The sequence below is a fragment of the Chinchilla lanigera genome, unplaced genomic scaffold, assembly GCF_000276665.1.
Source record: "Chinchilla lanigera isolate Chin_1 unplaced genomic scaffold, ChiLan1.0 scaffold00112, whole genome shotgun sequence".
In the NCBI taxonomy this organism is placed as follows: domain Eukaryota; kingdom Metazoa; phylum Chordata; class Mammalia; order Rodentia; family Chinchillidae; genus Chinchilla; species Chinchilla lanigera.
The window spans coordinates 1,954,068-1,966,067 of NW_004955513.1; the positions used below are offsets into that span (position 1 = coordinate 1,954,068).

At 58.5% G+C, this 12,000-nt stretch overlaps 1 protein-coding gene across 1 annotated transcript in view; it reads left to right on the top strand.

Moving 5' to 3' along the window:
• Window positions 1-1,838: 1,838 nt before the first annotated feature.
• The window catches only part of Barhl1 (BarH-like homeobox 1), a gene marked incomplete in the record, with an annotated part of 14,205 nt that continues 4,043 nt past the window's right edge, over window positions 1,839-12,000 (top strand). The window contains 4 exon segments of the mRNA XM_013506597.1: window positions 1,839-1,973; window positions 4,122-6,032; window positions 9,932-10,154; window positions 11,767-12,000. Coding sequence (XP_013362051.1) covers window positions 5,567-6,032; window positions 9,932-10,154; window positions 11,767-12,000 — 923 coding nt within the window.

The window sequence follows — 12,000 nt, forward strand, 5'->3', positions numbered from 1 at the left end:
AGCCACAGCTCTGGGGGTGCCTGGGTCTGGGGATGGTTTTGCTTTTCGAGGTGCACATCCCGGCTCCGTAACCAGCACCAGCTGGGAAGCGGCGGGTGGAAGGGTGCGGTGACCGCGCGCTGCCTGGCAGAAAGTGAGCCTGTCTCCGCGGTGCTGCGCTGGCTCGGACGCTGAGGCGGACTGTGCGGCACACGCGGCCGAGTGCCTTCGCCCTTATCTTTTCGCTGCGTTTCTTTCTCCTCAAAAAACAGACGTTTGGAATCATGACTTGGGGGGAGGTGGTAGGCTGGGTTTCACACAGACTGCCAGAACTGAATGCAGATAAACTGTACATGTGAATCTATACACGGGACATTCTCTATGCAGGGGATTTTTCTTTCTTTCTTTCTTTGCTGGAAGCCTTTGCCAGGGCTTTGGGCATGCGAGGCCCCCACACGTCTAGGCGGGGTCCCTCAGCTGTTCGCCACACCTCCTGGAACACGTGCTTCGCAGGAAGGAAGGAGAGAAGGGAGGCAGAGAGGAGAAAAAGCAAGTGTGTTTTCCTCTGCTTTCGTGAGTGCCGCGGGCTGTCACCCTCAACAGAGAGCCTGGCCTGGACGGCTCTGCTCGCCCAGATCCTTGCTCAGCGCATCTGCTTGTAAAGCAGAGAGGCGCTGGCCCCCAGGCCTGGCCTGCCTTACCCAAGTCCTCCACCCACTGCACCCTAAAAACCGGGTGTGCTTGTACTCTCAACACCCTGGGAGGCTGAAGCAGGAGGACTGCAAGCTTGAGCCTAGCCTGGGCAACTTAGTGAGAACCTGTCTCAAAATAAAAAGTAAAGACAAAGTGCTGGAGATGGAGCCCCACGTGAAGGCCCTGGGTTCAATTCCCAGACTGCCAGAATAAATAAATAAAAGTAAAAAGCAAACCAAAAGACACCCTGGGCAGGGACCGCGCCGAGGTGGGCGGGGTACCGCGGTGCGCCAGGCCTGGGGGCTCTCCCCTGCCGAGAGGAAATGCTCTGTGAGCAGCAGTGCTTGTACTGAGAGCTTTGTAATCACTACTCTTCAGGCCAAGTGCCAGGGTGCCCTACAACAGCCATGAGAATTAACATCATCCCGTCTTATAGATCGAAAACCCAAAAGTTCACAAAGCTATTTGCTTTAAAAAACATATCACCTAATCCTCTTAGGGGTCACTGAGAAGGACGGGTACATATTCTATCTGAGGTACAAAATTTAATGGGTACCAAAAAACCTCAGTAGCCAAGATAATATTTTATTTTATTATTCTTTGGGTTGGGGAGTTTGAGACAGAGTCTCACTACGTAGTCCAAGCTGGTCTTGAGCTCACCTGTAGCTCAGGCTGGCCTTGAACTCATGGGGCTCCTCCTGCCTCAACCTCCCAAATGCTGTGATTACAGGCGTGAGCCGCCACACCAGGCTGATCAAGACAATGTTTTCATGCAGTATTTTTAAATCAGTGTTTTAAAATCCACGATGGGGGCTGGGGATTTAGCTCAGCGGCAAAAGCGCCTGCCTGGCAAGCGCAAGGTCATGAGTTCGGTTCCCAGTACCAGAGAAAAACCAAAAATAAAATAAAATAAAATAAAATCCACGATGGATGAAACACCAACATTTTAAGTAAGGATTTGCTGATGTACCATGTCGCAGCCCTGGATTCTAGAGGCGGGATTCAAACTCCTCTGCTGATTGGGGTGGTGTCCTTGACCTTTCCAGCCCCATTTTACTGCCCCTGCATGCCTGGGTGATGGCCTTTGCCTTTGGGGCACAATGCTAGGTGAGCAGAGACCCCAAGAGTATTCTCTTTTTTTTTGTTTTGTTTTTTCCTCCGGTACCGGGAATCGAACTCATGACCTCACGCTTGCCAGGCAGGCGCTGTGTCACTGAGCTAAATCCCCAGCACCCCCAAGAGTATTCTTGCAAGATGCTCAGCACCGCTCCCCTGGCCTGCGTTTCTGCCTGTTGATCCAGGTGAGCAAAATGGGCAAAAACAACCCTTTCCGCAGCCCCAGGGCTGAGCGTGTGAGGTGCAGAGGAAGGGGGCTGGGAAGGAGGGAAGCCCGGCTGGCCCGGAGCCCTGCTGGGAAGGACGTGGACCCAAAGGAACCCAGGTGAGCTGCCCAGCGTGTGCCCACCTGTGGTCTCACCTCTGCCGGTGGGTGGTCTTGGACCTGCAGAGCTCTGGGCCCAGGAGAGGCGAAATATCGCAAAGAAAGCAATCGTAAGGGAAGGCGAGCAGGGCTGGCGAGGGAGGCAGAGGCTTCAGAGGGAGCGGGGAAGGGCTCGAGGTCCTGAACACAGGGACCCAGCAGGGTGGCCGCGGAGAGGCTGGGCCCGGCCCCAGGACAGCCCGGCACGGGGCTTGGAGCCCCTCTGCCAAGCCCCAAGGAATGCTGAGGTCAGGGGGCCAGGGAGAGATCAGGCAGCTCGCCAGCGTTCATGGCCTGCTCCTTCGGACCTCAGAGCCCCAGGGCCTCCTGCCCCTGGGTCTCTTTGCCAAGGGTCTCCTAGATCCTTAGAAACATGCCCGTTCCTCCCTCCTGCCCAGCTAAACACGAGCTCATGGGCGCTCACACACAAGCCCCTGCTGTGGACAGGTAGGGGTGCACGCGAGACCCGGATGAAGGAGGAGCGAGGAGGGGAGGCTCCTGGGGCACCAGAGAGCCCCCAATAGGAATAAAACCATGTTAGCGAGAGAGCTAAATCCTAGAGTAAATCTCAAACGAAATAATTCCCCTAGCATGGTTTATATTATAACACACAGCGATAATTCAATGCAAATGAGAGCACACTAACGACCCATTAAATATGCTCCGGCCTCCAAGCAGCACGGAGAAGCTGGCTGGGCTGCAGGGGGTCAGGGTCCCCCAGGTTCCTTTCCACCCGGCTCTTGCTCTGATCAGGTAGCACCTAGCGCCGCCCGCTGCTCTGTCTCGGTCCCAGATCTAAGCCCCAGCCCAAGACAGAGGCCAGAAAAGGCTCCAGCATGGCCGCAGCACTCCCAGGCTGGCTGGGGCAGAGGCTGCTGGGATCCGCTGCTGGCAGGGGACGCCAGACCTCCTGGGCCATGGGGCCCTCACGCTGTCTCCCCCCAACAGGCACAGAGAGCGAACTTGGACGCCCCAGTAAAGGAGGGCTCTCCAGGGACGCAAATGGAGTCTGGGAGAAGCAGGAGGCGGGAGGGCGGAGGGGAGGGAGGTGAGGTCTTCCCCGTCTCCTGAAGCAGGGGAGAGGCCGAGCTGGGGGCCGGCAGAGAAGGGCCAGGGCAGCCCGAGCTCCGCTTGATTTATTGCCCAATCCCCATCCACCAATCTCAAATGAACCACTGGCCCGCAAGGCCCTGTGGCGGGAGAGGCCCAGAGCAGGCGGCCGAGTTGGGGCCAGGCCCCCTCTCCCGCCTGCCCGACAGCTTGCAGCCGAGCCCAAGCCCGAGTCCCCCGGGAGCCGCCGGTCCTCGGCCCCAGCCCTGCCGCCGGCTTGGCCGCTTCCAATCTGCCGCCGGGCGCGGGGGGAGTGCGTGGAGCTGGGCGCGAGGCCGCGGTGACCCAGCCCGCGGGAGGAGAAAGTTTGTGCTGCTCTGGGATTCACGGGCATCCACCCGTCTCGGGTTTGGTGACGTGAGCGCCTAACGATTCCAGGCTCCGTGCCGACCCAGCACCTGGGGCAGCTTTCTGGGGGCCCAGGGTGGGCAGCAGGAGCTCGGCGGGACAGGCTGAGGCCTGGGCTGGGGCGCAGGCCGCCGTGAAGGCGCAGAGGTCGGCTCACAGACCCCGGGGCTGTTCCCAGAGGATCCAGGCCCAGGACCGGTCTGGATCTGCCCAGGATCTGCCCAGCACCCCAGAAAGGGAAACCCGAGCCCCGTGGCAGTGTGTGCGGGGCAAGGGGCTGCCGTGTTCTCAGGGAAGACGCCGTGTTTACAAGGCTGCCTTTGGGACGCATCCAGGGCCAGCCCCGGCCCTGCGTGGAATCCGAAGGCAGCCTTGTGCAGCCGTCTACCCCCATGCTCGTTTACAGGTACAAAGCACCAGCTCCCAGACTTGGGTTGCGGCGGAGGGAGGGAGGTCATAGGCAGGAGGGGTCACTGCTTCTTTGTCCCTCGCTGCCTTCCTCGGGCCGCAGGATTCCTCACCCCACAACCTTGGAGGTTTTCCCACGGTCTCCACCTCCGACCCAGGGTAAAGCCATCGGAGACTGTTCAGGTCACTTCCCAGGACACCAGGACTGCGGAGCCCAAGGAGACGAAAAAGAAAGGGTGGCAAATTGTCCTCCCCGAGAAGCACCTAGAGCCCAGCGGGAGCGTCCTGAGAGCAACAGAAATTAAATTTTCTTCCCTGCACTAGGAAAGGGATTCTCTGTGTACACGCATTTCTTTCTCGCTGGGTTGAAGACCTTCCCATTTCTGGAAGAATTAAAATGGGGGAAGAAAAAGAATCTAGGAGAGACTCGAGACGAGGAAGGTGAATCATTGTGGGGAAGCGTTGAGAACGTTCAGAAACCGCTTTCGAACCCGCACATCCTGACCCGGGGCGCGCGGCTTGTCCCCTCCCCCCGCAGCCCGTACCCCCTCGGCTAATCACCCTCATTAGGGGCTTCATCACCGGCCTAATGAAAGCAAACCGTGTGGAAATCGCCGGTAAACAGTTGGGTCTGTGCCGTAATTAATTCAGTGTCTCTTTTAATCAAACTGAAAAGAAATCGGGAAGCGGCTTGCGGAGCCGTGACATCACCCCCAAAATCGGCCAGAGCCAATCAGCGCCGTCACTCCGGGGACACGTGGGCGAGTCCCCTTAAAAAAAACACAACACAGCGAAAAAAAAAGAGCGAAACAACAACCAAAAAAAAAAAAAAAAAAAAACCCAGCCCCAAAGTAAAAGTGACACAAGTTCATTTTTTAAAGGAAGGGGGGAGGCTCAGGCGCGCGCCGAGAGCAGCAGCGAGGAGCCGCGCGGCGCTGTCCACGGTGCTGACCGGGCCCCTGCGCGGGGCGCGGGCGCAGGCGGACCTGCGGGCAGGGGAAGCGGGATGCCGCGCCGGCCGCCGCCGCTCTCCGCGGTGCTGACGCCGCCAGGTGCGCTCCGTGCCGCCGGCTGGTAGCCCGGCCTGGGCCCGCTGCTCTCCGCGGTGCTGACCCCGCTGCCTTCGGCCACCACTTGCCTGGAAGAAGCGCACGGTTTGGATTTTCAAATCCGTCCTTTATTTAGATTCCACCATCCTCGCCTGTCTTCCGTGCCAAAGGGGCCCTCAGACCGTCCGTCTCCCCCTTTGCTCTCCCCAACTTGGAGCGCCCTCCTCCCATTCCTTCTTGACACTCCCACCACCCCCCCTCGGCTCCTCGGCGGCTCCGCGCGATGCTGCAGAAGACGCGCTGAGCCCTTTTGGATCTAATGCGCAGAGGAGGTTGGCCCCGAGCTCCCGGGCTCCCCCGAGGCTGAACTCCGTCCAAGGTGCCCGCAGGCTCCCTGCCCGCCTTCCCCATGCCAGCCCGCAGCTAGGGGCAGGGGCAGCGGCGGCTGGGGTTGGGGGTGGGTGGGGAGCTTTCGGGGAGGACAGGTCGCAGCTTGGCGATGGAAGGCTCCAATGGCTTTGGGATCGACTCCATTCTCTCCCACCGCGCGGGCAGCCCCGCCCTTCCCAAGGGGGACCACTTGCTCGGGGACTGCCGCTCACCCCTGGAGCTGAGTCCACGCTCGGAGAGCAGCAGCGACTGCTCTTCGCCAGCCTCACCGGGAAGGGACTGTCTGGAGACGGGAACCCCGAGGCCTGGTGGGGCATCCGGCCCAGCTTTGGACTCCCATCTGCAGCCGGGCCAGCTCTCAGCCCCTGCCCAGTCGCGCACCGTCACCTCCTCCTTTCTAATCAGGGACATCCTTGCTGACTGCAAACCTCTCGCGGCCTGTGCACCCTATTCCAGCAGCGGGCAGCCCACAGCCCCGGAGCCTGGGGGCCGTCTTGCGGCCAAGGCTGGGGAGGACTTTAGAGACAAGCTGGACAAAAGTGGCAGCAATGCCTCTTCAGACTCTGAGTACAAAGGTAAGGAAACGGGAGGCGAAAGCTCGGGGGATGGTATATGGCTAAAAATGGGTGTAAAACTTGAGCGCGAGCGCTCAGAAGCGTGTACGTGCTCACCTCGCTCCCCCAGGGCTCAGGCTGAGCAGTTGGTCTCGTCTGAGCCCTTTGGTCTGCCCCATGCTGGACCTTTGAGCAACAAAGGGTGCTGTGGAGAGAGCGGACTGGGGAGAGAGAGGTGAGCCACCCCCCAAATGCGCAAAGCAAACTTTTGAAACTTTGCCTGGGACCACCACCCTTCTACCAGTGGTCCTGCTTGGCAGGAGCAGGGTCCTTTCCAGCCACTGATATCTGGGAAGAGACCTTTAGGGAATGGAAGCCCCAAAGGGAAAAGTGTTCTTTACAGGAGTGAGATTCTGGCAGGAAATTTTCAGCTGGAACTCTAGTACAGTCAGAATGTTCGGCCCTTTAATCTGAAATCCCCCACGCCCATGGAAAACAGGCCTTTCCCTCCCACTGGGCTCAGGGCATCCGGGCCTGTGAATCTTGCAAAGAAACACTGACTTCAAAGGAGAAATGGCAGCTCAGCACTGGCTGGAGCAGGTTCAGAGGTCTGGTGGAAAGGGAAGGGCCCCGAGCCCACACAGCGGTCCGCAGTGAATTTTGCTTTAAGTTCTAGCGATAGTCCAGGTTGTGTGGGAGACCCAGATTCTTGAGTAACCAACCCTGCTTCCCCCAGGTGGGGCTGCTGCCCCTTTGCTTGTCTTTTTTTACTCAGTGGATCTTTTCTGTTGATTTGCCCCCTTTTCATTCCCTCTTAACCAAGAGGCTGAGATCAGGCTTGTGAGGAAAGGGGGAAGAAAATGAGATCAAAGGAAAGAGGGGAGGGAAAAGGGAAGAAAGTGTACGCTCATTTTGTTTTAGACCTTTACCTGGCTCGCTGGGGCCGGAGGCATCGAGTTCTTTCTGGGAGGACGTCAAGAGGTGAAGTGGGGGAGAGCCACAGATCTCCATGGGGCTTTGGAGGAGACAGCCTGAGTGGCCTGTGCTCCAGCGGAAAACTAGGAGTTGGCAAAAGCTGCTCGTGGCTCTTTTCGTATTGTAATTAATTCCTGAACCCCTTCTCATGAGACAAACATTTCCCTATAAAGGCAATCCCTTTATTGTCTGGGGGTCTGCATCTCCTGGTCCCTAGTCCACCAAACCTTCACAAATTTTAGGAAGGCTCATCGACGCCTCTCCCAACCAAGAGTTCATCTGAGGATTGATCCTGACACCAATCCCGAACCCCTCTGGGGTCCTGCTCCACATCCCGTTTCTCCCCGTTTCCTCTATGCAAACGGTGGGGCCAAGCCTCCTTCAGCCACGCTCGACCAGTCGCCCCTGGATAATGGACACGTTCAACTAGAGCACCCAGGAAGAGATCTAGAGGCACTTAGGGGCCTTAGGCCAGAGACCCTTGCTCCTTCCCTGGGGACCTATTTAGGGAGGCAAAGAAAACTTGTCCTGGAGAAACACAGGTGCGCCTCCGTGTGTGTGTGTGTGTGTGTGTGTGTGCGCACGTGCACACGCATGTAGATGATGTAAATATAATTTATAGCATCACATTTTATTATTTACAATTTATAACAACAACCACAACTTCCCATCATCGGGTGAAAGCAAGGGGGAAGAGCCCTGTGTACATCAACAGTGAGTTCCTGAGAGGTTTCATTCAAGATAATTGGAATATCAATTTTCTCCTCCCTTCCCTGATGATACTTGATCAGGAAGGTGACATGAGGGCCGACTGTCCACACATCACTTAACTAGGTCTGGAGTAGAAGGGATAGAAGGTCTCCCCAGCCCCTAGGAGCTGCCACCTTTATACCTAAAAAAGCCCTGGAGTGACAAGGAGAGTAGAAATGGACCACACAGACCGTGCCTGGAGCTTTCGTCAAACATGGAGTGACTTTCAGAGCCCAACGGGGAGACAGAGCCACGGAGGCCGTGGGAGCCAGCCCGTGCGGGCATTTAAGCCAACTACACCAGCCAGCCGCTGTCCACCCTGAGAGATTCCTCCAAGGAGGGCAGCGGAGAAAAAGCAGGCTCCTACGCTTTTGGTATCAAAGGCTCTTCAAATGTAATGTCCACAAAGATGAAACCAGGCTTTGAAGTGAGGCTCCTGAGTGGCTGGTCCGTACACGAAGGGCTGCAGCCTAGGTCCAGGGAGAAGCCAAAGCAGGGCTGCTCCAGGCAAGGAGGGCTACTGGGACTTAGACTCCGGGATGCTGAGAGGTGGCTTCCATAACAAAGTCTGGGAAGTGGAGGTCCTGCTGGCTGTGTCTATCCCGGAGGCTGAGACAGGGTGGTTCCAAGTGTGCCTTTAAGGTTCCATCCTGCACTGAGGGGCTGAGCTTTTAAAACCCCCAGCTGGTCCATTCTACCTCGGCAGGGGATTCTTTTTTACGAAAAGTTCAGATAATTAGATCGAATAGTAAGATTTCTGCAATATCAAGTTTGAGGTCTGGATAATCATCGCTTTGAATTTATTTAAACTTTCCCAACCTGCACACACACAACTCATTTTCCCCTCTTGCTAATCGGTCCCTGGCTCTCTCTGATGGTGCCCAGAGTCCAGTTCTCCGGGCAAGGAGAGCGCAGGAGGCAGGCGGAAGCTTCGGCTGGCCGTCCCTCCCGGGGGCTTTCCGGCTGGTGCGCTGCCTGGGTGCACCCGCGGCCGGCGCCCTCCCTGCCCAGGAAGTGCAGCGTTTCCAGTTGAAAAGCCCCGCTCCCCCGTGGCTCAATTAACCGGATTATTGTTTCCTACAGAGAGAAATCAGCTCGCATTCAGCTGAACGCTGTCACTGCAAACGGCATGCACAATGAAAGTCGCCATAAAAGAAAATAAAGAAAAAAGGGGAGGGATACGTGGGGGAAGCCGCAGCCTGCGCCTTCAGTTTTGGAGAGGTTGCCTACGCGGTTACATAGTCTCTTTAGGGAAAGGAGGAGGGAGAGCGCGGAGCTTGTGTAAGTGGAGCTTGTGTAAGTGTGCGCTTTCTCTACAGTCAACCCCAACGAAAGTGGGGGAAAAGAAAGCTCCCGGGCAGGGCCCACTTGTGGTCCTCAGGAGTGGGGACCCGGCGCTGTCGTGTCCTGATCTAGGGCTGCAAACGTGATCGTCACACGGGTGCAGCGGGAGCCACCGAGGGCAGAGCCCTGACAAGGAAAACCAGGCCCCGCGGTGCGGGCGGCCCGGGCCGAGGCGCCGGGAGCCGCTTGTTTCCCTGGTGCTCGGCGCTCTCCGCCCGGCGCGCGGCCCTCCTTCCTCCGCGCAGCTCGCAGGCAGCCTTCGGCGCCCGGGGAAACCGTTGCTACAGATCCGCACCTAGGTGGGGGTCACATGAGGCTTGGACACAGTTATGTGTTCCTGAGGACAGGGAATTGCGGGGTGAGCGGGATTTTGTCCCCCCATGCGGGTTTCTCTCTGGGTCTCGGCTCTCAGCTCCCTCCCTTGCCCTCCCCGACGTGGCGGAGCGGAAGGGGCCCGGGCGCGGCTCCTACAGCGGGACCCGGGTCTCCTGCCTGGGAGGAGGGGGTCAGTCCCGCTCCCTGGGGCTCCCTCTCTGTCTCCACGGTGCGCGCAGGCTGGGTGCATGAGCGGCGGGGACTGGGCGGCTCTGCTCTCTGCGGGGCTCGGGTTCTTTCTCCCCGGAGCTGCGGGGGCGCGTCAGCCTCGGGTGCTCTTCTCCATCCCTCTTCGCAGGGTGGATGTGTCCCGGCTCCAGTAACTGCGCCGCGGCCCCTGCAGGCTTGGGCGCCGCGGGGCCATAGCGGCCGGGACCGTGTCTACGGGGACTCCACGGCGAGGCAGGAGATGGAGTGGGAGGACCCGGGCGGCGCGCGGTGAGGCTGGGCCCTAACGCACCGCTGTGTCTCCGCAGTGAAGGAGGAGGGCGACCGCGAGATCTCCAGCTCCCGGGACAGCCCCCCAGTGCGCCTGAAGAAGCCGCGCAAGGCACGCACGGCCTTCACCGACCATCAGCTGGCGCAGCTGGAGCGCAGTTTCGAGCGGCAGAAGTACCTGAGCGTGCAGGACCGCATGGAGCTGGCGGCCTCGCTCAACCTCACCGACACGCAGGTCAAGACCTGGTACCAGAACCGCAGGTGAGGCTCCTGCGCTGTGTTGCGGACCTGGGAAGGGGCGCTTCTTTCCTTGCAGATCCTTGCAGAGTCCACAGCCTGAGACCTGGGAAAGGCCCCCGCCACTCCCTAGTTCGGTAAAAGTGGGAAAACTGAGCCCCTGAGGGGCGAAAACTTCGATGGAAGCCCTGCAGTAGGGGCAGCGGGAAGGAGCCTAGGCATCCGGAACAGGTGGTCAGGCCCAGGGGCATTGGATGTTAGGAGGAGCAGGCCCTGGTGCTGCGCTCTGAGTGCCCTTGGGGGCAGCCTCCGTTCTCCAGGGCACACGGGGGGCCTGGGCTCTTCCCTGCAGAAAGGGCTCCCGGGGCACTTGGTCTCAGAGGCTCCCTGGGATAGAGGGACTGGGCAATCGGTGCTGGGGCACTTCTCTGGAAACGGTTTCCTAACCTTCCAAAAATCATCCGCAGGATTTAGGTATGACACGCACACACACTTAACCCGCGTGATACATGGACACACAGCGACACGACCCAAGGTCACACACACACCAGTCACCTACTTAACGAAGGCAGGAATGGTGCTTCCCATAAACAAGCCTCGGAGCACGCAGCCCCATTAATAATAAATACCGATTAGTGCTCCGGGCATCAATAATTAAGGCCTGTTGCAGTAATCACACAATTATGATGATGATGAATAATTCAGGGAAGGCGCCAGGGCTGGTGTGGCTGAGCCCACCTCACTAGGGCCAGGTTGGCTGGCCGGTGTCCGCCTCCCCCGCGCTGCGGGTGCTGTTGCCCTCTGGAGGAGCTAAGGTGTGTGTGCTGGGCACACGGCCTCTCCGGTGCCACGTCCTGCCCCGTGTCCTGCCTGCCTGCCCGCCTGCGCCTGCAGAGATGGGCTCCAGGGTTACCCGGACTCTGCCTAGCAGCCAGACCCCTCCACCTTTGCTGCCCTCTCCTGGTCCTTGCGGCCTTCAGGGTCCTCCCAGGGGACACAGACGCAGGGGGAGCCCCAAGGCCCAGCTCCACAGGAGGCGACTGCGATCCCCAGAGCAGAAGGTTTTGACCCCCCAGCTCTGGGGTCAAAAAGCTTGGCTTGGAGCCTCAGACTGCCGATTTCTAGATCTTTGCAACTGGCCCATGCCTTACTCTCCTTTCCCTGCTCGGTACTAGGATTAAATCCAGGGACGCTCTGTTACTAAACTACATCCACAGCCCTTTCCCATTTTTTATTTGGAGACAGGGTCTAATTTGTCCAGAGTGTTAGGATTATAGGTGTGCACCACCATGCCACAGTTTTAAAATCTGTAAAATGGGGATCATAGCATGGAAATCCAGGGGGAAATTAAAGGAGAGAATGCGGGCCGGGGATTTAGCTCAGCGGCACAGCGCCTGCCTGGCAAGCGCAAGGTTGTGAGTTCGATTCCTGGTGCTGGAAAAAAAAAAAAAACACAAAAAAAAAAAAAAAAAAAAAACCCCAAATAAAAAATAAGGAAAAAAGGAGAGAATGCATGTGCCGGGCCTTGTGGAATTTATTAGCCCTGCAGGCTCTCTGGGCCCAGCACTCGGGAGCGGCAGGGGTCCCTGGTGTCCCAGTCGTGACCCCCGCCGTACTTTTTTCTTTCGGTCCCCAGGACTAAATGGAAGCGACAGACGGCCGTCGGGCTGGAGCTGCTGGCGGAAGCAGGCAATTACTCTGCGCTCCAGCGGATGTTCCCGTCGCCTTACTTCTACCCACAGAGCCTGGTCTCCAACCTGGACCCGGGCGCCGCGCTCTACCTGTACCGCGGCCCGAGCGCGCCGCCGCCTGCGCTGCAGAGGCCGCTGGTGCCGCGCATCCTCATCCACGGACTCCAGGGCGCCGGCGA